Genomic DNA, 27,943 nt, shown 5'->3' with positions numbered 1-27,943 from the left:
ACACATTTTAATGCTCACAACATAGCACTTCACAGTGATGTAGATTATATATAATATAAAGGATTGGGTCTAGAGGCAAACAAAGCACTTTATTGTTATCCAACAGATCTGTAGTGTAGAAAAGAATGCAAAGCATGCATTCATCATCCCAGAAGACCAAAGCTTTACCAGCCTCCTACACTAGGATCAGGGACAAACAAGAGCCGAGCCTGAGGGTGGGAAGGGGGACGGAGATACCAGTTCTCATCCCTTCCCGGGGAGGGGACACAGCAATAAGGCTGACACTGGATTTAATGCTCCACTGCCTGAAAGTTTAGAGCAGGGGCTGCAAAATGCAGCAAAAAGCTGAATGCAGGACCTGGGGACACAGGAGATTTAATCCTGCAGCAATTGGAGACATCACTATGCTTACAAAGCATTACAAGACAACTGTATTACACTGCTAATTCCACCTCAACCCTGGAAGGACCAACCAGGTACAGTAGCACATTGATTGCACCAATAGTAGCACAACAAAGAGATTTGGTGATGAAGCATGCAATTACCTACATTAGACCCATTTTTTTTTAGCATGATACAATTCACACTGTACTGCTGGCTTTCCTGTATCATGTCCTCCATTAAAATAACAAATGGGGGTCTTTGCAGAATAAATAATACACATCATTATATGTTGTTCATTTATTTTTTTGCTGTTTTTTTCTTTAAAAGCCCTGTATTTTTGGCATCAGCAATGCATGACTTACCTTGACAGGAGCAGGATGCAAATATAATGTCTCTGGGAGCAGCCACCTGCACAACAGACTCCTAGCTCTAACCCCTGGACAGTCCTATGCTCACCTCATTGCAGGACACAGTACCACACACTCCAGTCTCCCCTCTACAGCTTTTTCCCCAGCTCTCTCCACATTCCAGTGGGGAGGGAACAGATGGCAATCTCCTTGGTAACTGGCCCCAGCAACTCTATTGGATGACTGTGGCTCCAGCCTATTGGGCAACTGTTCCTTTTCTCATTGTCCCTGCTCTTTGCAAAATTTCTTAATGAAGGGACAAGCTGCTCCCAGCAATCCCCAGGCACTGCTGACAGGTGCTGGGGGTTTTTGTTTTTTTATGTTATTTAAGCAGTGCAGCAGTTTGCAGCATTAAAAGACTTAAAGGAGACCGAACAGATCAATCTAAAGCAGGCAGAAGTCGTGGCAAGAATTGTACCTTCTGTAATACCCCTGCAGAGGGAGGAACAGGACGCAGCATGAGCAAAATAGCAAAAGAATAAAAACCCCACTAATTCTTATGAAACCCTATCTATGCGTATGGTCAATGTGTCTATAGTAACATAACTTTCCACTGGAATATAACCGAGTAATTTACAGGTAAAAGAGAAATTGTACTGTGCAGTCCAGGGGCAAACGCAGGATTTGTATAGAGGGTCCAGCCACCTCAAGCATTCAGTAGCCCAGGCTGGGAGGGGGTTTCCAGGCACTAGGAACCCCCCCCCCCCCTCGGTTTGCCTATGTAGTCGGTAGCGTATTTTGTGTGATACCGCACTGGGCATGCCCAGGACCAGACATTGTGCCAACGAGTGCAGCTACAGGCAATTCATATCCGCACGCAATGGACACGACTGGCTGCCACATGAGAGGCGGAACGGGAGGAGGGAAAGGACGGTCTGACATTGGTCATGTATAGTAATAGCGTTCCAGTGCAGACTGGTAGTGATGAACGGCGAGGCATTGTCTTTGAATTAAATACCACACATGTGTGTGTGTCACTAGCAAACACATAGCAACTGTATGCAACTAAGATATATTCTATAAGCTCACAGTATGTACTGTGTGCACTGAAGTAATCTATGCAAATCTAAAAATGTATATTTGAAAATATTTCTTTTTACATTATTATAATGTTAATAGTTATTATTTTAATTTATGATAAAAAGTTTTATGCATTCTCATGTGACCTTTTACTGAATAGATGTACGTGCGCATACTACAGTCTGTTCTGTGCGTCTTCATACGCAAGTAACGTTTAGACAGAGCGTGTAACCGCAGTCAAATCGGAACGTATCTCGAGATACGCTTGGAATTGGATACGATGAGGGGGGGGGGGCTGCACACAAGTTGCATTGCTCTTTTTAAACACGTAACTTACGCCCAATTTACATTTGGATGTGAATTAGGTCCTATGTTATTATATCCTATGTATAGATTGCTCGGTACCACATCTCTCGTCCTGAATGCTGGAGGTAATTCTATATCTCAGCGTCTGTTTGCGATCTGAATACTGCACCAATGTAATGAAGGTGAGCGAAATGTACTATACTTATTATGTGGTAGGTTGTAGTGCTTTAGAGTTAGGCTGTACTTTGTATTACACCTATAGACTGCAAGTTCTAGTAAGCAACGCAATCTATAGCACAATGTATGTTTACGGGGAATTCAATTTTCTGCGTTACTGTAAAAAGTAACGCGTCCTGCGCACTAATACCGACATTACGGTAACAGTGCGCGTAATTATCGTGAATACGGTAATTTCAACGCCAGCTTTTTGCTTGCGAGCAGAAAGCAGGCTTGAAATTACCGTATTAACCGTATTAGATTTAACGCCGCGTTAGTCGCGGCTGAATTAAATTCCCCCCTTTGTATTGTGTTCCTTCTTATGCAGCCAAGACAAATATTTGGACACATTATAAATAAAAATAATGCTAATAATAAAATATTATTATTATTATTATTATATTATTATTTTTATTATTAATAATAAAAAATGCATTTTCTCAACAATAAAGTGACTGGATAATACATGCATGAGCTTTAGTGATAATTTTATTTCCGTCCACCATACATAGATTCTGATAAATGATAATGATAACCTGGTACCCAAAACCCCATATCGCCCTATCACAGCCCTATACATGTTATATATATATATATTTTGCATATATTTGAGTGTAGCCATATAAATCACTATATGTTATAGAGGAATCTCATTTACAGGGGTGTAATGCTGGATGCCTAAAGGTTACTGCAATCTGATTAAACCCGTATTAAGTGGCTCCGATGTCACTAAATCATTCTATAACGTGACAGAGTGATGGATGTGCTGGTTAAGATTAAGTGGTGAATATAGAATACGCAGACTTAACACACATATCTTATCATTCTTATAGAGACTCTTGGCACAAACCTACATGAAAAGGAGGCCGTTTAATATGAAGATAAACAATATAGCAGCACCCAGTAGCAGTTTAGGATATAAAATGAACTATTCCTGAGGCAAGAACGTGGAGCAAGCTTGAGAGAATATTAATGTTATTTTAAAGAAAACAAAAAACATACTTGGTCAGCTTTAAAGTGCACGTCAGCTACACACAGCGGTGGCAGACATTTTGTGGGTGGAGCAAGTATTCATGAGCATACAGCCTTATCGTTTCACTGGAAACCATAAATGACCTACCTAATGCCCCTTGGAGTGTATGATTTCTATATTTTATTATTAATGCACTGGCGTTCTAAAGCTGTGTCTATGCTCAATGCACCTAAACACATCTAATAATAGTAAACATTCTATTCTAATTTTCCATACCCATTTGTATGTGTACAGTCATGGCCAAAAGTTTTGAGCATGACACAAGTATTGGTTTTCACAAAGTTTGCTGCCTTGTTGCCAGATGTTGCTATGGTCCACTGAAGTAAAATTGCAAGCATTTCACAAGTGTCAAAGGCTTTTCACAATTCCATTCAGTTTAAGCAAACAGTCAATATTTGCAGTGTTGACCCTTCTTTTCGAAGAACTCTGCAATTCACCCTGGCATGATGTCAATCAGCTTCTGGGCCACATACTGACTGATGGCCGCCCATTCTTGCCTAATCAATGCTTGGAGCTTGTCAGAATTTGTGGGTTTTTGTTTGTCCACCCCCCTCTTGAGGATTGACCACAAGTTCTCAATGGGATTAAGGTCTGGGGAGTTTTCCTGGCCATGGACCCAAAATTTGGATGTTTTGATCCCCGAGCCACTTAGTTATCACTTTTGCCTTCTGGCACGGTGCTCCATCATGATGGAAAAGGCATTGTTCGTCCCCAAACTGATCTTGGATGATTGGGAGAAGTTGCTCTTGGAGGATGTTTTGGTACCATTCTTTATTCATGGCTGTGTTCTTAGGCAAAATTGTGAGTGAGCCCACTCCCTTGGCTGAGAAGCAACCCCACACATGAATGGTCTCAGGATGCTTTACTGTTGGCATAACACAGGACTGATGGTAGCGCTCACCTTTCTCTAGACAAGCATTTTTCCAGATGCCCCAAACAATCTGAAAGGGGATTCATCACTTGGGTTACCATTTGGATAAAAAGATGATGTGGTTTAGTTTTCCATTAATCCTAAATTGGATTAATGAGAACCATCCCCAAGCACGCCATCTTTACGTAAACTGATTTATTTCCTAGCAGAGCTCCTCCCATTCATTTTAATAGTCCATTAATTCCACTGTGGTCTCTACATTCTGGAAACCCCATTGAAACAAATGGGATAAGCTCTGTTCTGCTAGTGTCTGGACTGAGCACATCCAGCGTATATCAGCTGCAGGTGAACCACATTTAAAACTCATTCAGCTTTCTCCGGCCTCCCGATGACCAGGAACCTGCTTGGATCACTTGTATAACCATTGTATATGTATTAAGTGGTTATACTCTTCATTGTGGTCTATGCTGATCCTCCTTCTTCCGTGCACAGCGGCCGGTGTAGACCACTGTATCAGAGTGTGCATACATCAATCTTCATGCATAAATTATTACAGGCGAGACAGTCTCACTTTTAACAATTAGACGTAATGTCATGGAGGGTAACTGTACTCCTCAGCTCACGACTGCTAGTCGGGAGATCGCGGGTGTTAAACGGGCGGGTCTGGAACTGTGGTTCAGCTACGTGGGCCAATTGCACATTGTTTTTAAATTTTGTGCGTCAATAATCTATTACTTATATATTATAAGTATTTAACCATGGGCTAAATTATGGTGGAATTACTTTTGTTTTAAATATCTTTTTCTTTCTTTTTTTTTTTTTTTTATAAAGACCCCATACTTATTTTCTGGCTGACGCGGGTCAGCAGCCTATTAGGACCATTTTAAAGGGGGCAAAAAAAATGCAGGTAGCCCGGTGACCCCGCCCATGGTAGCCCAGTATGGAACCTGCCCCCCCCCCCCCCCCTGTAGGCAAACCAAGGGGGGGTTCTTGAGGCTGGAATCCCCCCTCCAAGCTTGGGGCACTGTATAATTGAGGTGGCTGGACCCTGCACCCGCTTCACACAGCTCTGCTTGAAAAGGGAGAGCTGCATGCACCTAACAGTAATCCATGCAGCATTGCCCATGTATATTATGGGGGTAGGAAGAGTTAGAGAGCAGCCAAGTGCTGTCTAAAATTATAGCAACGCCCCCATGCGTGCTGGTCTTGTCCACTGGTGGCGTAGTGTGGAAACCCCCCTCTATAAATCCTGCGTTTGCCCCTGCCCCCAGCCCAGCCAGCTCCTGGTCCTACTTAATTTGAAAACCATGCACATTATTAATAACTAAACAACATGAAGCAGATTCAGAGATCCCAGAGGGGAGGTCCACAGGGTAAGTGCAGGAGGACGCAAATATAAGTCCTTGCACGGCATGGGGCGTGGCCTGGTGATGCAAATTGTGCCATTAAAGCCCCTCCCACTTCACACAGAAGTCAAGCAGGATCCGGGATCGTGGGATATTGTCCGAAAACTCTAGAATAACTGAGATTACTGCGACATTGCAGCTGCTCCCGCCACTTCAGACCACTGGGGATGGAAAGCGCCCTTATATCACACAACACATGTATATTACTATTTGACATATGTAACAAGCGTTGCTGTGGGATTCGTATTTTATAAATGTCGCTGACTCAATCACGCGATTGGACAGGTCACTGCCTCCCATGAAATCAGCACACCCATCTCCTGAAGTACCCTGTGCCGCTGTGAGCATTCTGATGATCTGATTGGCTACAGGTTCTATCCCCGCCTACTGTAAAACAGAGGCGTCCCAGGAGATGTAGAAGATGAAGATAGTGACCAATGAATAGAATAACCTCACACCATAGCTGGTAGTGGCTTTATTACTAAAGGAAAGGAAAAACGTCTGAGCGATCCAGGACTGGAGGTTATTCGGATTGTGAAATGCTCTAGGACCAAATACGGCTGGAGTACTTCTGTTAAGCAACAAGTGATCCTAATCTCTTTGCGTGCCTACATTTACACTGGCTATAAATCTAAGGCTTCCATGGTTTACACAAGTCAGACTTCTGCAGATGAGCTGCAGAAATAACAGAGACCTTTCAGAGTAAAGATATGAAGCAGATCTGGGAGTAAGGAGACACTGCAGATTCATCCTCACGATAGAGTCACCACGGAAGAAAGGTTCTCAGCACGTAAACACAAGCATATACCCGGAAAATAAGGACCAAATAAACTCTTAACGGGTCTGCTAAGTTCAAACTGACTCACACCAAAAATCAAAACACATATAACAGATATAACGCTATGCTACAATAAGATAGAAACTATACCCAGGTGACATTAGTGCAAGTTAATATTCCCTCTCCTATAGTAAATAGCGCCTAGGTAAACCGAGGGGGGGTCGTTTCCTAGTGCCTGGAAACCCCCCTCCAAGCCTGGGGCACTGTATAATTCAGTTGGCTGGACCCTGCCCCCGCCTGACACGGCTCTGCTTGAAAAGGGAGAGCTGCGTGCACCTAACAGTAGTGCACGCAGCATTGCCCATGTATATTATAGGGATAGGAAGAGTTGGAGAGCAGCAAAGTACTGTCTAAAATTATAGCCACGCCCCCATGCTTGCTGGTCACGCCCCATGGTGGCGTGGTGTGGAAACCCCCCCCCCCCCTACAAATCCTTTGTTTGCCCCTGTAGCGCCCCAATCCCCGGGATCCCCCTTATTAACAGATCTCACCGCAGGCCTAGCGCTCCCATTAGGCAACCTTAGGCAGTTGCCTAGAGCGCCGGGACCTGCAGGGCGCCGCTGACTAGATTCTCTAATCTAGTCAGCGGCTTGGGACAGGAGTGCAGCGGCGGCAGGGCACCTGCTGCTGTTTTGTAGTGTCCGCCGCCGTCCTCTTCTTCATCCAATGAGATGCGACCGGGCCACCCGGCGCATCTCACACATGATCACTGACATCAGTCTCACTGTTCGGCGGCGCCTCAGCTCACACTTTCTGTCAGTGACAGACAGTGTGAAAAACGTTATTTCCCGACGCCCCCCTCCCTGCCCAACATGCACCGCTCCACCCCGCTCCTTTGTTGTGAAGAAGCCGAGGAGCGGTGGGCAGCCATTGAAGAATTCTGAAGCCTCCCTGCATCTGCTGACCGGCCTTCAGGAGAAACAACAGTGAGTATATACCATTTATTTATTTATTTTTGTATATTTTTTTATAAAGGGGTACCCAAAGCCCAATCCACAAAGTGAGGAGGGGAAAAAATGGTGGGATTGATTATTATTTGGCACCTCATGCTCTATCTTTGATTTAAAAACTATGGTGGCTAAAATTATTATTTTGTAGGCACCTCGTGTTCTATATTTGACTTGCTGCAAATCAAAAAAAGAGCACGAGGTGCCAAATAATAGTAATTTTTCTCCCACATAGCTTGCAAATCAAATATAGAGCATGATGTGGCAAATAGTAATTTTTCTATGGTATAAAAATGAGTGTGTCAGAGCCTTGTAGGAGGATTGGGTGGGGGGGGGGGGCACTAGGCTGAAACTTTGCCTAGGGCGCCTAGAGACCTCGCACCGGACCTGCAGGCTAGCACTTCAAAAGTACGCTGCTATGTCCCCCTGTATGCGTGAGCAAGCCCCCCTTTGGCGCATGCACTGCCCCGAGTGGAGGTATTCAGAATTACAAACATGGGATAATACCGCAACCTCAGGCCTCCTTGCGCTAATGTAATTCTGTAAAGTAGATTAGTCCAACAACAGTATTCAGCCTATGAATTCCGATTTGCGTCATTACGCCCTCTCTGCTGCACAACAGCACGATCCACGTCATTGCGCTGCGCATTGAACCGTGTCATCAAGGGCCCGCCCACTTCAGAGGAAAGCGAAACGCGTTCCAGGAGGGCAGGCCTACTCAGGCCTAGTTAACTATAAGGCATGTGTACATGCTAAATTCTGGTCCACTGCTGCTAAAACAATTTTTTCTGTCATTTACCCAAGTATAAGTTTTATCGGTTTGTTTTCCAAAAGCAAAGCTTTGCATGATTCTCACAGACAACTTCACCACCACAATAAACCATTCCCACTTCAATTAGACCTCACCAAACAAAAACAAAAAAATGCCTAAGAGCAAAAGCAAAACGAGATAATAACAACAACCATTAATAACCATAATACAATGCAGAACGATTACATTATCAGTGCCTGATTACAGAGAGTTAGAAAAGAAAGAAGGTTAGACAGAAAGAAGAGGAAACGGGTGGGTGAGTGTTGTTAACCTCAATTAAAAGGTTATGGGCATTATTAAAAAACAGATACAATGTGCAATACTCACACCCCCCCATGAGTGGATCCGAAGGGTGGGCTCTAGGTCTCCGCAGGGCCGGTTGCCAGAAGCCTCCCACCCATCCTAAATACTCCCTTGAAACCTAATGTCTAGCTACAGTCAATACGCTGCCAGCACTACACACTAATTAAGGCAGCAGTATAGGAAATGCTGTATATTTTGTAAAGCTGCTAACAATTTGTAACCACAGGAAACATGCAAGAATATTTCAAAACACGGAGGAAGCTGTTCCTTCGACTTGTTCATTTGGATTGTTCTAAGTCCCTCACTTACCTTTCCAGTTTCCTCGCTGTGCACGGACTGTGCATTGTTTACAGATAGATGCACCAGTACAGGGCTCCTTAGAAAATGACCAAACGGAAGGCACTATATTTACCTTACATTTTTGCTTCCTTTTTTTTTTGTTTGAAAGTCACTGCAGATATATATCTATGTAAAGCAGTAAGCAATAACTGGGCTGTCTTAAGCAGCTGCTAAACAAGGCTATTTTTTTTAAAATAAAGTTTGCATTAACGTGACCCATCATCTACTCACTGTAGAGGGGGACATTAGTTTTCTTTCCAACCAATACTCGGACCATCAATTTACGAACAATTTTATGCCTCAGCCAGATCCTAGTGAACTGTTAGGGTGGATTCTAATGAATAAACATGATGGGCCTGAGTCATTAAGGAGAGCAAAGCATAAACAAGGAGTAACATTTGCACCTGGGAAAAACCATGTTGCATTGGAGGGGGAGGTAAATTTAAAATGTGGGGACAGATTTATAGTTGGGGTAGGGCATGTCCTAGATCAACTTTAAATTTCAGTGTAGTAATAAAGCTATTAAGTATTTGTGTGCTAGATGAAAAAACAGCCAGTATTTAACTTTTGCGCAAAATAATAAACTACTTTGCACCCCTTGTATTGTAACATGGTTTGTCCCAGAGAACATTTACCCATTTTTTGCCTTATTGACTCAGGCCCGATGTCTGTCTCCACTGTGCAGGTGATGGGGTATACTTTATCCGAGTCCGTCCAGCGTGTGTTCTGTCTTCTCCCCTTGCTGAGCGCGGTTTTATATAAGACAGGCCTGTCCAACCTGCGGCCCTCCAGGTGTTGTGAAACTACAAGTCCCAGCATGCCCTTCCAGCTATCAACTGGTTGTCTACTGGCAAAGCATGCTGAGGCTTGTAGTTTCACAAACACCTGGAGGGCCGCAGTTTGGACAGGCCTGATAGAGGGCATTTTGGGCTGCAGTTTCTCTGTTTTGCCACACTTTGCATTTTCCACAACAATCTTCAGTTTTAAAGTGAGAGGAGGAATAGTGCACAGAAGCCTAAATATTCATAAGGCTAAATGATCAGCATGCAGCTGCCTAGGTTGAAGCCCCGTCCGCCCTGGGAACCCACCACCGAATGCCAGACAAGGAGTATAGCCAGTCAAGACAGGGCGTTACGATGCGCCTCCTGCCAGATTATCTGACGGGTACCACTCCTGCTTCTCCCTTCTCGTTATCCACTTTATCCTTCTCTCCCCTCTGTCCCTCCTACCTCTGCACACATGGGCCGGGCGCACCTCCCAAAACATTCAAGTTCTGCCGATCAAGTAAGTGTGGTAGAGGGCTATGTATGTAATGTTGTGAGGCTAGAGAGGGCTATTGATGTAATGTGTGGGGGGATTAATGTAATGTGGAGACTGGTGGGTCTATTTATATAACATGACAGCTATTCAAGTAATGTAGCAACTAGTGGGGGCTATTCATGTAATGTAACATCTATTTAATATAGGATCTCTTTATGAAATGCGGGGGCTATTACTGTAATAACGGGACTAATAATGAAATGTGGGATTTTTGTATAAAATGTGAAGATAATTTAATGAGATCTGGTTAGGAGGGGAAGGAGATCTATCCATTAAATGTGAATGAAGGGAATGTGGCCTAACATTAAATTGCAAACAGCCTAATTATTAAGCACGGAAGCTTTTGATTTAATTTTATTGGGGCTGGTTGGGAGAAGGGTGATCTAGAGTGTTCTCTTGTTGCTCGGCTTTCCAGGAGGTGAACAGTACCACAACATTCCAGGATCCAACCAGCAGTACCAGAGCTTAAGATAGGAGCAGCAGCAGCAGGTAATCAAAGCTGGTAGCCGCTGTGAAGATGACCAGATCTCTCCTCTACCGTACACAATGTAGAAACCTACAAGTTTGAGGAGGAGCGGGGGCAGGGTCATATGTGACCAGGGAAGATTGGAGAACACAAAGTGACTCAAAGGGATGGGTGTGTGGCAGGACCACACTGGTCAGTCTCAAATACAAGTAAAAAGTACTTCATGCAGTTGATGTGTAGCATATATATATATATATATATATATATATATATATATATATATATATATATACACATATATATACACACACATACATATACATATATATATATATATATATATATATATATATATATATATATATATATATATATATATATACACATACATACAAGTTAACCCGTGCATGATACTCATGCATTCTAGTCAAATCAAGATACTTATGGTCTTAAAAAGGTTCTTGTCATGCATTTGGGCCTAGCCCAGGCCTCCTCAGGGGAAGAGCGTTACTTCCCGACGCAAGCGCCCTTTTTAATGTGTGTTCATGAGGTAAAATTACCTAACGAAAATATATATATATAGTGTGTGTATGTGCGTCATCTTAATCCTTCACTGATTACACTTCACATTTGTCCCATAGATGTCGGACATTTCTAAGATTTGCTGCGCAACCAATCTATGCAATTTTGTTAAATATTTCGTACTGCTGCAATCAGAACGTTTTATCAAGGACCAGGCATTGATTATTCTCAAGGGGACCCAGCAAAGAAAGGCACTACATGACTTACAATGGATTCTATGCATGGAGTGCTTATAGTGACAATTGGGAAACAACATGAGTGGTTCATACAGGCCTGTCAAGCCCCCCCTTTTTTGGGGGAGTCTGCCAAATTTGATCCATCTCCTATTTTTCAATTCTTAACTCCCAATGTTCTAGATTTTGAGACCAGGAGACAGGGTCAACAATCTTTGCTGTACATAAGTCAGTCTATACTTTATCATCAAAATTTATTTATATAGCGACAGCAGATTCCGTAGCACTTTACAATTGGGAACAAACAGTAACAAAAACATTACTGTTTAATACAGACAGACAGAGAGGTAAGAGGGCCCTGCTCGCAAGCTTACAATCTATGTGACAATGGGAGTTTGATGCAGAAGGATATGTGCTACATTATATTCCATATTTTTCAGCTAGAATGCAAAAGTAAAAAGAATTTAGTGGGCTGTGCGATCAGTCACACAACTATGTTGGTCAGAGGGTTGTTGTCTTGCGTTAGTTGTGTAGAGGGTGGTAATAGGGTAACCTATGGAGATTAAGATGGTGGTGGAGGAATATTATAAGCTTGTCTGAAGAGATGGGTTTTCAGAGAACGCTTGAACATTTGAAGACTAGAGGAAAGTCTTACTGTGTGAGGTAGGGAATTCCAAAAAGTGGGTGCAGCCCGAGAAAAGTCCTGTAACCGGGAATGGGAGGATGGGATGAGAGTGGAAGAGAGACGCAGATCTTGTGCAGAACGGAGGTGTCGAGTTGGGAGATATTTTGAGACAAGTGAGGAGATGTATGTTGGTGCAATTTTGTTGACGGCCTTGTAGAAGAATTTTATATTGGATACGCTGAAAAACAGGCAGCCAATGTAGAGACTGAGAGTGGCTCAGCAGAGGAAGAACAATTTTCAAAAGAAAATAAATCTAGCCGCTACGTGCAAAATCGATCATAGGCGTTTGAGTCTGATTTTGGGAAGACCAGTAAGGAGGGAATTGCAATAGTCAATGCGGGAGATGATGAGTGCATGAATTAAGGTTTTTGCAGTGTCTTGTGTGAGATATGTGCATATTCTGGAAATGTTCTTTAGATGTATGTAGCATGATTTATATATAGAGTCAATGTGGGGAACAAAGGATAGTTGTGAGTCAAGGATTACACCTAGGCTTGTTGTTGTGAGAACCTGCATCACTTTTCTAGCGCAGAAAACAGGACCAAAGAGGGAATTCCCTTATGGAAAGAGGTCTGGCTTGTATCATAGCCTGGGACTATATTGTTGACTAGCCACCGAAGTCTGCCTTACAATTATGAATCCAGATTGGTTTATACAACAGCCACCAGATGTCCACATTACGTAACAGCCACAAGAGATTGGGGTGTGTATTTTAGAGTAAACATGACAATTTGCTGTATATTGTACATTGACCACCAGAATACTCTCACGAAAATGTTTAATGTATACAGTACGGAGCTCGTTCTATTGACCAATATACAAATACGGCCACCAGAATGGGCTCTGTAGCATATACAGTTTAGACGGAGACGCATTGTGTTTGATAATAAGCATCTTGAGAAGTAGCAGTTTTAAACATTGTACCGTTTGCATAAAACCATATCTACATTAGGTAAACCAAGCAGACAACTCGTATTTTTTTATTTTATTATTATTTTAACATGTTCATATGTGACAAGGATGTAATAATAACCATCAATCACGTTTGGGTCTGGATAGTCGTCTACTCGAGATGCTCACGCAAAGAACAAACGCTTCCTACTTACCAAGAATCAAAAAATAAGCCTCAAGATACTGGGGAATTCACATAGACAATGGTTTTTGGAGAAATATGTATGTCCCCTTTGATACGATAAAAATCATGGTCAAAACACAAAGACATCCCTTTAAATAGACCAACTTTAATTAGCACACTGAGTAAGGATTTTTAAACTTGTGGTGTATTTCTTAATTTATCTTCACGACAGGAAATTTTCTCAGGACTGGAAAATGTCAGTATCCTTATGGGGAAAAAAAAAAAACTCCACAGTTTTCTTGAAAAGAACCTTTTGTTTGCAAATCTTGTGGCGAGTTTAGATTCGGCTAAAGAACAGGCGCTTATCTTTAATCCTAACTTATTTATATTTAACCCGTGAGCCGGCCCGTGCTCTGTTAGGGCCTCCGTACATCGGCCCCGGGGGCTGGGATCAGACCACGGCAAATCACTAAAGTGGAATGAACAACCAGCTGCAATTTGTTGATCTGGTTCTTAGCGCCTGTGCAGTTATATTTATAAGTGGGGGATTTCCTACACCTGACAAACTGGCTCATTTTGTTTTTAAACTGTATGACAATTATGCTTTACACTATGAACATTTTGTATGTGTTCATCACACTAGCCTAAACCCTAAGGCTGGGTGCACACTATACAAAATTTCTCCCGATGCGCTATCCTTAAAGATTTTACCAAAATCTGAAAAAAAAAAAAAAAGTCCTGATCAGCATGCAGATTCCTGTGTACACTTCATACTTGCCAACTCTCCCGGAACGTCCGGGAGACTCCTGAAATTCGGGTTGGTCTCACGGACTCTCGGGAGAGCAGGCAAGTCTCCCGCAATCCGCAACTGCCTAGCCTAAATGACGCGATTATCTGTGAATCGCGTCAATTTGGCCCCGCCCCACGCAACAAAACGGCAATTCCGTCTCGGGGGGGCGGGGCCAAAATGCCACGTGTGGCTGCGCCCCACCATCACCCGCCCTCTAGTCACACCGCTCTCCCGGACTACACTTGCCGAAAGTAGCCAAGTATGGTACATACTATATACGTTTTACCGTCAGATCTGTGCTCTTCATCTGTCATAACCATCTGCTGAAAAGATTGTGACTCTGCACACTCCATAGAGATCTATGGTCCTGAGTGCATACACACTGCAGGATTGGAACGACATTGTTCCATCATTGAACGAGAATTTTAGTTCGAATTAAAAATCAAATGAAACGATACAATGTGATTTGGAACAGGCTGAAAGGTAATTTATCGTGTGATTGACTAGATAATTGGCTGAGGAACTGACAAGGCGGATGCCGTCGCAGAGCGCACGTCCAGCACTCGGTGATCTCTTCCAATTTAGGTCTCCTCCGTAACAGAGGAAGTTGATCCCAGTGGAGTGTTCTGCAATCCTCAGGTACAGGATGGGGTCAAGTTCATCTTTAAAACCAGTTTTCAGAAATTTGAATTTAAGATTAGGAGCCGCCATAGGATTTGCTAAGATGACATCAAATTAAATAGCAGCCATAAACGGCCATGTCTGCAGCAGTCAAATCATGACAAAAACAGTTTGAAAGATGCTTGACAGACATTATGAAGGAAGCATCACTAAGACATGGGTACAGCAATGTCTTCCTTAGCAAGAGCTGCGCACACATTTTAAAACAACAAAACATTTCATTTTTTTTGGCTACTGTCCTAAAAATCTCTCTCTCGCTTTCAAAAGTTCTCTGGTTGGCAAACCAAATTGTCTGCCGCCCAGACGCAGTCAAACAGTCAGCCTGCCGCACAGACACAGTCAGACAGTCAGCCTGCCGCCCAGACACAGTCAGACAGTCAGCCTGCCGCCCAGACACAGTCAGACAGTCAGCCTGCCGCCCAGACACAGTCAGACAGTCAGCCTGCCGCCCAGACACAGTCAGACAGTCAGCCTGCCGCCCAGACGCAGACAGTCAGCCTGCCGCCCAGACGCAGACAGTCAGCCTGCCGCCCAGACGCAGACAGTCAGCCTGCCGCACAGACACAGTCAGCCTGCCGCACAGACACAGTCAGCCTGCCGCACAGACACAGACAGTCAGCCTGCCGCCCAGACGCAGTCAGTCAGCCTGCCGCCCAGACGCAGTCAGACAGTCAGCCTGCCGCACAGACACAGACAGTCAGCCTGCCGCCCAGACGCAGTCAGACAGTCAGCCTGCCGCACAGACACAGACAGTCAGCCTGCCGCACAGACAGTCAGCCTGCCGCACAGACACACTCAGCCTGCCGCACAGACACACTCAGCCTGCCGCACAGACACAGACAGTCAGCCTGCTGCACAGACATACTCAGCCTGCCGCACAGACGCAGTCAGACAGTCAGCCTGCCGCACAGACACAGACAGTCAGCCTGCCGCACAGACACAGACAGTCAGCCTGCCGCACAGACACAGACAGTCAGCCTGCCGCACAGACACAGACAGTCAGCCTGCCGCACAGACACAGACAGTCAGCCTGCCGCACAGACACAGACAGTCAGCCTGCCGCACAGACAGTCAGCCTGCCGCACAGACACACTCAGCCTGCCGCACAGACACACTCAGCCTGCCGCACAGACACAGACAGTCAGCCTGCTGCACAGACACACTCAGCCTGCCGCACAGACGCAGTCAGACAGTCAGCCTGCCGCACAGACGCAGTCAGACAGTCAGCCTGCCGCACAGACACAGTCAGACAGTCAGCCTGCCGCACAGACACAGACAGTCAGCCTGCCGCACAGACACAGACAGACAGTCAGCCTGCCACACAGACACAGTCAGACAGTCAGCCTGCCGCACAGACACAGTCAGACAGTCAGCCTGCCGCACAGACACAGTCAGACAGTCAGCCTGCCGCACAGACACAGACAGTCAGCCTGCCGCACAGACACAGTCAGACAGTCAGCCTGCCGCACAGACACACTCAGCCTGCCGCACAGACACACTCAGCCTGCCGCACAGACACAGACAGTCAGCCTGCTGCACAGACACACTCAGCCTGCCGCACAGACGCAGTCAGACAGTCAGCCTGCCGCACAGACACAGACAGTCAGCCTGCCGCACAGACACAGACAGTCAGCCTGCCGCACAGACACAGACAGTCAGCCTGCCGCACAGACAGTCAGCCTGCCGCACAGACACACTCAGCCTGCCGCACAGACACAGACAGTCAGCCTGCCGCACAGACACACTCAGCCTGCCGCACAGACACACTCAGCCTGCCGCACAGACACAGACAGTCAGCCTGCCGCACAGACACACTCAGCCTGCCGCACAGACGCAGTCAGACAGTCAGCCTGCCGCACAGACACAGACAGTCAGCCTGCCGCACAGACACAGACAGTCAGCCTGCCGCACAGACACAGACAGTCAGCCTGCCGCACAGACACAGACAGTCAGCCTGCCGCACAGACACAGACAGTCAGCCTGCCGCACAGACACAGACAGTCAGCCTGCCGCACAGACAGTCAGCCTGCCGCACAGACACACTCAGCCTGCCGCACAGACACACTCAGCCTGCCGCACAGACACAGACAGTCAGCCTGCTGCACAGACGCAGTCAGACAGTCAGCCTGCCGCACAGACACAGTCAGACAGTCAGCCTGCCGCACAGACACAGACAGTCAGCCTGCCGCACAGACACAGACAGTCAGCCTGCCGCACAGACACAGTCAGACAGTCAGCCTGCCGCACAGACACAGACAGTCAGCCTGCCGCACAGACACAGACAGTCAGCCTGCCGCACAGACAGTCAGACAGTCAGCCTGCCGCACAGACAGTCAGACAGTCAGCCTGCCGCACAGACACAGTCAGACAGTCAGCCTGCCGCACAGACACAGTCAGACAGTCAGCCTGCCGCACAGACACAGTCAGCCTGCCGCCCAGACACAGACAGTCAGCCTGCCGCCCAGACACAGTCAGACAGTCAGCCTGCCGCACAGACACAGTCAGCCTGCCGCCCAGACACAGACAGTCAGCCTGCCGCCCAGACACAGACAGTCAGCCTGCCGCCCAGACACAGACAGTCAGCCTGCCGCCCAGACACAGACAGTCAGCCTGCCGCCCAGACACAGACAGTCAGCCTGCCGCCCAGACACAGACAGTCAGCCTGCCGCCCAGACACAGACAGTCAGCCTGCCGCCCAGACACAGACAGTCAGCCTGCCGCCCAGACACAGACAGTCAGCCTGCCGCCCAGACACAGACAGTCAGCCTGCCGCCCAGACACAGACAGTCAGCCTGCCGCCCAGACACAGACAGTCAGCCTGCCGCACAGACACAGACAGTCAGCCTGCCGCCCAGACACAGACAGTCAGCCTGCCGCCCAGACACAGACAGTCAGCCTGCCGCCCAGACACAGACAGTCAGCCTGCCGCCCAGACACAGACAGTCAGCCTGCCGCCCAGACACAGACAGTCAGCCTGCCGCCCAGACACAGACAGTCAGCCTGCCGCCCAGACACAGACAGTCAGCCTGCCGCCCAGACACAGACAGTCAGCCTGCCGCCCAGACACACTCAGCCTGCCGCCCAGACACAGACAGTCAGCCTGCCGCCCAGACACAGACAGTCAGCCTGCCGCCCAGACACAGACAGTCAGCCTGCCGCCCAGACACAGACAGTCAGCCTGCCGCCCAGACACAGACAGTCAGCCTGCCGCCCAGACACAGACAGTCAGCCTGCCGCCCAGACACAGACAGTCAGCCTGCCGCCCAGACACAGACAGTCAGCCTGCCGCCCAGACACAGACAGTCAGCCTGCCGCCCAGACACAGACAGTCAGCCTGCCGCCCAGACACAGACAGTCAGCCTGCCGCCCAGACACAGACAGTCAGCCTGCCGCACAGGCACAGACAGTCAGCCTGCCGCACAGGCACAGACAGTCAGCCTGCCGCACAGGCACAGACAGTCAGCCTGCCGCACAGGCACAGACAGTCAGCCTGCCGCACAGACACAGACAGTCAGCCTGCCGCACAGGCACAGACAGTCAGCCTGCCGCACAGACAGTCAGCCTGCCGCACAGACAGTCAGCCTGCCGCACAGACAGTCAGCCTGCCGCACAGACAGTCAGCCTGCCGCACAGACAGTCAGCCTGCCGCACAGACAGTCAGCCTGCCGCACAGACAGTCAGCCTGCCGCACAGACAGTCAGCCTGCCGCACAGACAGTCAGCCTGCCGCACAGACAGTCAGCCTGCCGCACAGACACAGACAGTCAGCCTGCCGCACAGACACAGACAGTCAGCCTGCCGCACAGACACAGACAGTCAGCCTGCCGCACAGACACAGACAGTCAGCCTGCCGCACAGACACAGACAGTCAGCCTGCCGCACAGACAGACAGTCAGCCTGCCGCACAGACAGACAGTCAGCCTGCCGCACAGACACAGACAGTCAGCCTGCCGCACAGACACAGACAGTCAGCCTGCCGCACAGACACAGACAGTCAGCCTGCCGCACAGACACACTCAGCCTGCCGCACAGACACAGACAGTCAGCCTGCCGCACAGACAGTCAGCCTGCCGCACAGACAGTCAGCCTGCCGCACAGACAGTCAGCCTGCCGCACAGACAGTCAGCCTGCCGCACAGACACAGACAGTCAGCCTGCCGCACAGACACAGACAGTCAGCCTGCCGCACAGACACAGACAGTCAGCCTGCCGCACAGACACAGACAGTCAGCCTGCCGCACAGACACAGACAGTCAGCCTGCCGCACAGACACAGACAGTCAGCCTGCCGCACAGACACAGACAGTCAGCCTGCCGCACAGACACAGACAGTCAGCCTGCCGCACAGACACAGACAGTCAGCCTGCCGCACAGACAGTCAGCCTGCCGCACAGACACAGTCAGCCTGCCGCACAGACACAGACAGTCAGCCTGCCGCACAGACACAGACAGTCAGCCTGCCGCACAGACACAGACAGTCAGCCTGCCGCACAGACACAGACAGTCAGCCTGCCGCACAGACACAGACAGTCAGCCTGCCGCACAGACACAGACAGTCAGCCTGCCGCACAGACACAGACAGTCAGCCTGCCGCACAGACACAGACAGTCAGCCTGCCGCACAGACACAGACAGTCAGCCTGCCGCACAGACACAGACAGTCAGCCTGCCGCACAGACACAGACAGTCAGCCTGCCGCACAGACACAGACAGTCAGCCTGCCGCACAGACACAGACAGTCAGCCTGCCGCACAGACAGACAGTCAGCCTGCCGCACAGACACAGACAGTCAGCCTGCCGCACAGACACAGACAGTCAGCCTGCCGCACAGACACAGACAGTCAGCCTGCCGCACAGACACAGACAGTCAGCCTGCCGCACAGACACAGACAGTCAGCCTGCCGCACAGACACAGACAGTCAGCCTGCCGCACAGACACAGACAGTCAGCCTGCCGCACAGACACAGACAGTCAGCCTGCCGCACAGACACAGACAGTCAGCCTGCCGCACAGACACAGACAGTCAGCCTGCCGCACAGACACAGACAGTCAGCCTGCCGCACAGACACAGACAGTCAGCCTGCCGCACAGACACAGACAGTCAGCCTGCCGCACAGACACAGACAGTCAGCCTGCCGCACAGACACAGACAGTCAGCCTGCCGCACAGACACAGACAGTCAGCCTGCCGCACAGACACAGTCAGCCTGCCGCACAGACACAGGCTCACAGCAGGTCATGTGTAACGACAGAGGGGTTGAGAAGGAGGATGTCACAGTGCAGGCAGGGCTCAAAGGGCCTCTGCTCACTACATCATGTACAATGTGACTGTGGTTGCCATGGTAGTCCAGAGTCATAAATCACTAATAGCAACATGAAGAGAAAAAAAAAAGGGAAAATGGTAAATACCAACATTCTTCCTATAGCCTGCACATGATGATTTATGTTAAAATAAATAAATGCACCTGACTTTTTATCATGTGTGTTCAGTGCTGGATCCCTACAGCCTGTGCAACCAAGATGCTGAGTGGCCCAATGTGGCTTATGCCTCACCTAGGGTGGCGCCAGGGACCGGCCAGAGGTTTTCGACTCTCCGTCAAATCTACTCTCAATATTGAGCCCTTATAAAAGATAACGTGGGCATCATGGCTGAGAACACCTGTCCTGCGTGCCTGGGCATAGGTCAATGTTTTATGCTCTATCATTCCAGAATGTCAATGAGGTATAGTACGTGTATACAAATAAGTCTTTATAACTGCAGACGTGAAGAGGTGGAAAATTGCTACTTTCACCAGAGTTTCACAACCCTGAACCGTTTCCTTCTTCAAAAATAATTCCATACAGCGAAAAAGGGATCTGAGTAACTGTGAAACGTCCGAGTGCTGCACACGAGATGTGTGTTACTTACTGGCTGAGCAGAGTCTGACCTTCGGTTCCCTTTAACTCTTTGGCTAATGCCCAAATACTCCACGGAGCAGTTAGTAAATGGACAGGGGTGGAGCGTGCTCCCTTATGCAACGTCCAGTAACAAGTTTGATATACATGATATTCAGTACAGAAGAGAAGCAGAGAGAGTTGATACTGTAAAGTTATCGGTCCAATCACCTGAAGGCGGGGCAGACTCTGCCAAACGCATGGTCGCTCATTCTGCCCCACGTCTGGTGAGTCGCCGGTCGGGCGTCAGAGCCAGATATAGCGCGGCTGCGAGAAAACTTCCCTTATCTGGATGTCAGATTGTCAGTTGTTACATAACATTTCCTGCAGCGTCCTTCAAGGGAAGAGCTGCGATGTCTTACGTTACTTACGGCCGGTTGCATCAGTATTCTGCAAAGCAGCAACGAAAGAGAAGGTCGCTTCTGTCACTAACAGATCGCTCTTTATCGGCCTGTTGGATCTATACAAGTCTCACTTTCATCTCACTACACAGCAGTTAATGAAGCCCTGAGCTGTGACTGACAGGTGTCCGTGTCATACAGCTTAGAACATTTAAGATTTCACCTAACAGCACTTAACGTGTACTAGACATAGAGATAGAACTTAGGCAATATATGGAACAGGCACCAATCCTAGCAGCCGATAACCTTGTCCTTCTAGCACCCGTGTTTGGGGGAAGCGGGTACATCAACACTTACAGGAGCAAACGCAGGATTTGTAGAGGGGGGTTTCCACACCACGCCGCCAGTGGGCGTGACCAGCATACATGGGGGTGTGGCTATAATATTAGACAGTGCTTGGCTGCTCTGCAACTCTTCCTATCCCTATAATATACATGGACAATGCTGCGTGCACTACTGTTAGGTGCACGTAGCGCTCCCTTTTCAAGCAGAGCTGTGTGAAGCGGTGTCGGGGTCCAGCCACCTTAATTATACAGTGCACCAGGCTTGGAGGGGGGTTTCCAGGCACTAAGAAACCCCTCCTCAGTTTGCCTATGACTTACTCCTTGTGTCCCTTTGTTTCATCCACTTGTTTCCTTTCCTCCATCCATCTCCCTCGTGACTCCTCCTTGACTCTGCCAGGCCCTAGGAGTCCCGAGGGTGACGCAACGATCTTTCTGATTAACAAGGCAAATCACTCATCTGCAGATAATCACCAGCACAAAGACCACGGTGAAAGGTGCATTATCTCAGCTGGTCAGGGGCTGATCCTGAAAGATATAACCTCAGGACGGGTCGTTCAGGGGGGGGGGGGGATGTCAGAGGCACCGTGTCCTACATTAGTTTATTGTTATATATCCCAAACAATCACATCTTTAGCACACTGACTGTATAATGTGCACAGTGACACTGCTACACACATCCAGTTTATAAAATCAAACAATATCGCTAGGCACTTAGAATGGATGTTTGATTGACAAGCAGGTTCTATCCGATGATTCTGTACAGTACACTTCCACTTAGTATACCCCGTCTATTGCCCTATTGCATTCCATGCAGTTGTGCGCCAGAACAAGGCGGGGGTCAGCCTACCCAGAATACACTGCGTTTACGTGACCCACATGGCGGTACTTCGAGGGCCCAAGCTGTCCCATTCACCTGTCAAAGTGAATTAGGGGAATGAGTGAATCTGAATGAGTACAAATATAATCCACTTTACTGAGCAGTCTGTGCTTAATTCTGCTGTAGGAGCAAAGATTCGCTCCATGTATAATGTACAGAACAGAGAGGCACAATAACATGAGCCAGTGACTTCTGAATACGACCAGGCCGGAGGGGCTCTTAGCACGTAAAACCCTTTGAAATCTGTTTCTCAGAGTCTTAAAAACGGACTTAAAGACAGCGCATCAAAGCCACGTCGCCTTTTGTTCTTTTTATTAAACCCAATGTTGGAGAGGGGGGAAATCAATGTTTATGAATTAGTGTCAAAAGGAATTATCTCTTGAATGAAGGGGACACAGTCACAATCAATACTCTTCTTAAAATCACAATGACCCATAGAAACTGCGGCTTTCCACACAAAAATATCAATTATTTTCTTTATGGCCTATTAAAGAGAGAGCATTAGAAATGGGGCTTCTTACAATGGATTGGTGCTATTTATTCTTTAAAAAGAAATGTTACTTCAATACTAATTTATAGCAGTAATTAGAAAGAAGGTTTCACTAGAAAAGAAACAAAAATATTTTATATCACAACAACGCCGGCAGCACACAACATTCTGCAAACACCAAACACCCTCCCAACAATTCCTCCCAAAACCTGACCCCAATTTAGTGACCTCAGAATGGATTCCGTTGCCCAGTTCTACGCCGTTACTTAAGTGTTTATGCCTTATTAATAAAACATAAATAAACTTGCCTAATATGTTTTGTTATTCTACTTATGTTATTCAACCTCATAATAAACATCAAACAGATGAAAAAGAAATACTGTTTGCTCAGTATAGAACACTTCTCTATTTTCATGTCACCATCCAGATTAACTCTGATTAAAAACCTGTAGTCTGTTGAATTGATCATTGTATTTTGTGGAAGTGACACAACTAATCTCCAAATATAAATTGTATTTCAAGGGAGTGCTGCTACTGCAAAATATAATATTATATTCTAGTGGTGTGACATCACTAGTCCCAAAAAGATCAAATTATATTTTACAACTCTCTAAATGTTATAGCAGACTACATTAACACAATAACAACAAAAAAACTAAATATATTTTTTTACACTCTAATTTAAAGGAAGGTAATCTGTGGCTTACCAGTTGTTGTGAAAGCACAAAACCCAACGTATCCTGCAAGTCAAAGGTTAAAGAGTCACCGACTACCGAAGCAGGCACTAGAGGAGATACAAAAAACCCAGGGACTGGCCCTAAAAACATGCTCAGTACATCTGAAGTTGCTCCTATTATACACATGTTATAAAGTTATAAGTGATTATAATGAAAGAAACAGCTTCACGAAAGATGCAACAGTGCCACCTGCTGGCCACACTGTGGAAAAAACAAGTAACACATCAATCCTGTGTAATATGCATCTTACAAGTACACTTTCATCATCAGCTATTTATAAAGTGTCATTATTTCCACAGCGCTGTACAGAGAGCTCACATCAGTCCCTGCCCCATTGGAGCTTACAGTCTAAATTCCCTAATATACACACAGACTAGGGTCAATTTGTTAGCAGCCAATTAACTTACTAGTAAATCTACCAAAACACAGGGAAAACATACAAACTCCACACAGATAAGGCCATGGCCAGGAATCAAACTCATGACCCCAGTGTTGTGAGGCAGAAGTGCTAACCACTAAGCCCCTGTGCTGCCCCTAAATTAACACTTTACATGAAAGGAAAGAAAATATGAAAAAACTGTATAAGTTTTATTTCCTTAGAAAGAAAACTCATCATGCCCAATAAAATATGTGTATAGTTTAAAAGTATGTAAAGAAAAAAAAACAAAAAAAAAAAAAAAAAAAAAACTTACAAATGAAACGTATTCTGAAAATGTATTTGTCATGTGTTTCTGCCATCAGTTACATAATGATAATTACAAGACACACACATATATTGTTTAGTGTTTTTATAAGGCTAGTAAAACACTAAACAGTTGAGGGTATAGAGCCTATAGGTTTCAATGACCCATATCCACTTGTGCCTATGGTCATGGGCGGTAGTATTTAAAAGCACGTTGCTCTTTGCTAATTGTACTCCTCAGACATTGGGTAACCAGCCGAAGGATTTGTTCACACGTTGTATTTATTATATAATCGGGAACAGACTTGCCATAGGTATAATTATCTCATATATGTACTGATTCTAGAGGAACAACAAGGTCTTACACAAGAGTCCCTGCTCCATCGGAGCTTACAGTCTCAATCCCCTAACATACACACACACACAGACAGAGAGACTTTTTAATAGCAGCCAATTAACCTACCAGTATGTTTTTTGGATTGTGGGAGGAAACCGGAGCACCCGGAGGAAACCCACGCAAACACACGGGAGAGCATACAAACTCCACACAGATAAGGCCATCGGCGGGAATTGAACTCATGACCACAGTGCTGTGAGGCAGAAGTGCTAACCACTGAGCCACCGTGCTGCCCATCTGTATACATTTCAATTGTGTATTTTATTTGAAAATATCTTCGTGAGCACTCAAAACTATATTTAATACTATAGGTAGAGTTATAATTCAATTGGGACTTTGAAATGCATCAAATAATGCAACTTCTAACTACAGATTTAGAGTTTAAAACAAAATCCAGCATTTGAACCTATTAATATAGAATTTATTTCATGTATGATAAGACTATTTCCATTCCATCACATAAACTTGTCCCAGCACTTTCTGGTTTACAATGTAAACACTGATATCTCACAGCTTCTTTGAGCTGCTGTTCTGTACTAAACATAACCCGCTAAGCCACTAGGAATATTCAGCACAACTATGGGAGAGACGGGGTGTAACATTTCATCCCAAACAGGCAAAGGATTAACAAGGGCAAAAATAACAAATCAGAGCCAAACATTTATAACCATAGTTACAATTTCTCATCCTTCAGAGCTGTTTTGTTCCCTTTGACTGATAGATTCTGAACAGGTACAAAACATTACCCCCTCTATAATATTGAATTTCATATTGCTGTAAAGCGACATTCAGGTGAAATTTTATCCGCAGTCAATCTTGTTCCTCACACCATGTACAGGACCACGGAAACTGAAGAAATCATCACCACCATTTATTTATATAGCGCCGCTAATTCCGCAGCGCTGTACAGAGAACTCACTCACATCAGTCCCTGCCCCATTGGAGCTTACAGTCTACATTCCCTAATATAGACACACAGACAGACAGAGAGGGAGAGACTAGGGTCAATTTTGATAGCAGCCAAATAACCTACCAGTATGTTTTTGGAGTGTGGGAGGAAACCGGAGCACCCGGAGGAAACCCAAACAAACATGGGGAGAACATACAAACTCCACACAGATAAGGCCATGGTCGGGAATCAAACTAATGACCCCAGTGCTGTGAGGCAGCAGTGCTAACCACTGAGCCACTAGGCTGGTTGTGAAAAGACTTCCAACAAAATATCATCTGGAAGTAGCTTTAGTTTTGAGCATCTAGGACAAGATTTGTGTCCAGCACAAGTGACAGATTAGATTGGATGTAACTATTAATTAATCAGGTCTTGCAAACGCTACACAAACAACTATGGGGGGTGGAATGGAGCAAAAATTGGATACATCCTTGAGTGACACTTCTGATCTGTTTCCCGTAGATATCATCTGAACAGTCAGAAACAAAGAACTCGATAAGGCAAAATATAGCAGCAGAGCTTAATGGTATGATTTGAAGGACCTCCTCTGAAGAAATAATCCATTGCTCCATGAAACGCGTTAGCACTTTTAACTTGAAGTCACATGTCAACAGAGCCTGTGCCAATTATTGATGCCACTTATATAACATTGTCAGAATATGTTATACAAGTCATCTTGTTAGATGTTTACTGGGGAATGGATCGTACACTAAGTTAACCATCTTCAGGAACCAGGACAGAAAAGTGGAGATAAAAACTTGTAGGTCACTATGTGCTTATGGTGAGCTTCTACTCCTAGTCTCTGGGTTGAATTTATGTGGAACTTTCCTAAGCCCTTCCCTTCTCCTAATAGACGTTTTAGGCCACTAGATGGACTGATTGCATTTCTGAGAATAGTCATTTTGATAGTGATGCTGTTTATTCTGCTTAACGAATAACTGAACAACTAGTGTGTATTAGTGGGTCCTACATGAGCTAATTATTTAGGTGTTCTTATATTTATATATAGTATATATGTTATTCAGTATATCCATGGGTCATATGCTATATATACACTCCTTCACCACATACCATTCAGCACTATTACTACATTATATTGTATGGTTTGCTTTTTTTTTTTTCTTGTGAGTTGCAGACTCCCACAACAGCATCAATCTCTATACACACACACACACACACACACACTCACATATACACACATATCTATAGCTCTCTGTCTATCTCTCTCTAAAACAAATATATATATCCCGGAATATCCGGGAGGCTCCCGAAATTCGGGTAGGTCTCCTGGGCTCCCGGGAGAGCAGGCAAGTATCCCGCATACGGCAACTTGCGCTTCAAAATGACGCGGTTCGCGTGAATCGCGTCATTTTGGCCCCGCCCCCAGGGAAGAAAAATACATGTTGTCACGGTGAGCGGGGCCAAAATGACGCAATCCGCCGCGCCCTGCCCGCCCTCCAACCACTTCCCCCTGCCCGGGATCTCCCGGAACTTAGTGTCTTAAAGTTGGCAAGTTTGATTTATATATATACTCTAGGGATGTGGACTTTGAAACGGAATTGATAAATATAATATCACATGAATCCTGATAGAGATACAATGACAATAAAAGTCTGTTACCAACAACCTGTGTACACCAACTATCACTCGCACCAACACTAGAGGCATCACAATCTCAAGCCAACACCAATACACAGTCCTCGCTTTTCAATATTCACAACAACTTTTCAGCATCTGAATAACTTTTAAACACAGTCATTGGTGTAGGAAGCATGTACAATGCTCATATCTGTCTTATACACCCTGGTTCATCATTAAATATTTGAAAACAAAATGAATAAACAAGACTAATGCTGCCCTCACACACAACAATCTAACGAATCAAACTCACGGTTTGTTTAATCAATCGGCTTAATTTGATTGTTCAGTCTACCCAGACACATAGCAATAGCTCACAAGTATTAGGCAAAATTCTGCTAAATCGCAGTGAACACAGTTTCCGAGGTTTGACGCACCTCTAGTCTGTATAATTAAAAGCAAAAAGTTACTTTTTTTTTTTTTGTATTTTTTTTTTTTTAGTTTTTTTTTATTTTAGTTTATTTTTAGTTTATTTTTAGTTTATTTTAATGACAAACATTCACCTGGTTTATCACACTCACGAGACACCTTGACCAGGTCACTTCCAAGGGCAGGAATTCTTCCAGGCTCTCCAAAGTTCAGAAAACACAGTCCATCAGACAAGCCAAGCAAGGCAAACTGTGCTACAGCAGCTGCACCGGAGGGCACAACATAGTACAGCTATTCATAGTTAGCAGATCCATACCAGATAGGACACAAAACGCGTGGGGTATCGGAGATACTGCTCCTTCCATACATTTCAGAACAGCGCAGCTAGAAAATCACAGGTCTACACCTGCAGTTCTTGCAAGGGAACACCCAAAGTGGGACAGTGATTACAAATATGAATCTTCCCAGTAATAACAGGGGAGGCAACATGTGAGTTATTTATAACCCAACATTACACAAAGTTCCAGCTAGGGTAGA

General features: G+C 46.0%; 1 protein-coding gene and 1 long non-coding RNA gene across 4 annotated transcripts in view; one reads left to right on the top strand and one right to left on the bottom strand.

Moving 5' to 3' along the window:
- The window catches only part of FGD4 (FYVE, RhoGEF and PH domain containing 4), a 114,052-nt gene that overhangs the window by 73,211 nt on the left and 12,898 nt on the right, over positions 1 to 27,943 (bottom strand). Inside the window, exon 1 of one of the 3 annotated variants that reach the window (XM_075210322.1) lies at positions 8,567 to 8,653. The exons of 1 other annotated variant lie outside the window; for it this stretch is intronic. In XM_075210322.1, coding sequence (XP_075066423.1) covers positions 8,567 to 8,576 — 10 coding nt within the window. In that variant the 5' untranslated portion in view covers positions 8,577 to 8,653. Of the gene's footprint in view, positions 1 to 840; positions 913 to 8,566; positions 8,654 to 27,943 lie in introns of those variants that run through there. One more of the 3 variants, XM_075210323.1, reaches the window with a different exon arrangement.
- LOC142153058 (uncharacterized) lies at positions 164 to 3,545 on the top strand. Its single transcript, XR_012691433.1, has 3 exons — positions 164 to 476; positions 2,205 to 2,299; positions 3,167 to 3,545. It is a non-coding gene; the product is annotated as an uncharacterized LOC142153058 (long non-coding RNA).

The sequence above is a fragment of the Mixophyes fleayi genome, chromosome 4, assembly GCF_038048845.1.
Source record: "Mixophyes fleayi isolate aMixFle1 chromosome 4, aMixFle1.hap1, whole genome shotgun sequence".
In the NCBI taxonomy this organism is placed as follows: Eukaryota; Metazoa; Chordata; class Amphibia; order Anura; family Limnodynastidae; genus Mixophyes; species Mixophyes fleayi.
Note: the sequence above shows the minus strand (reverse complement) of the source record. Positions and strands in the feature narration are given on the sequence as shown.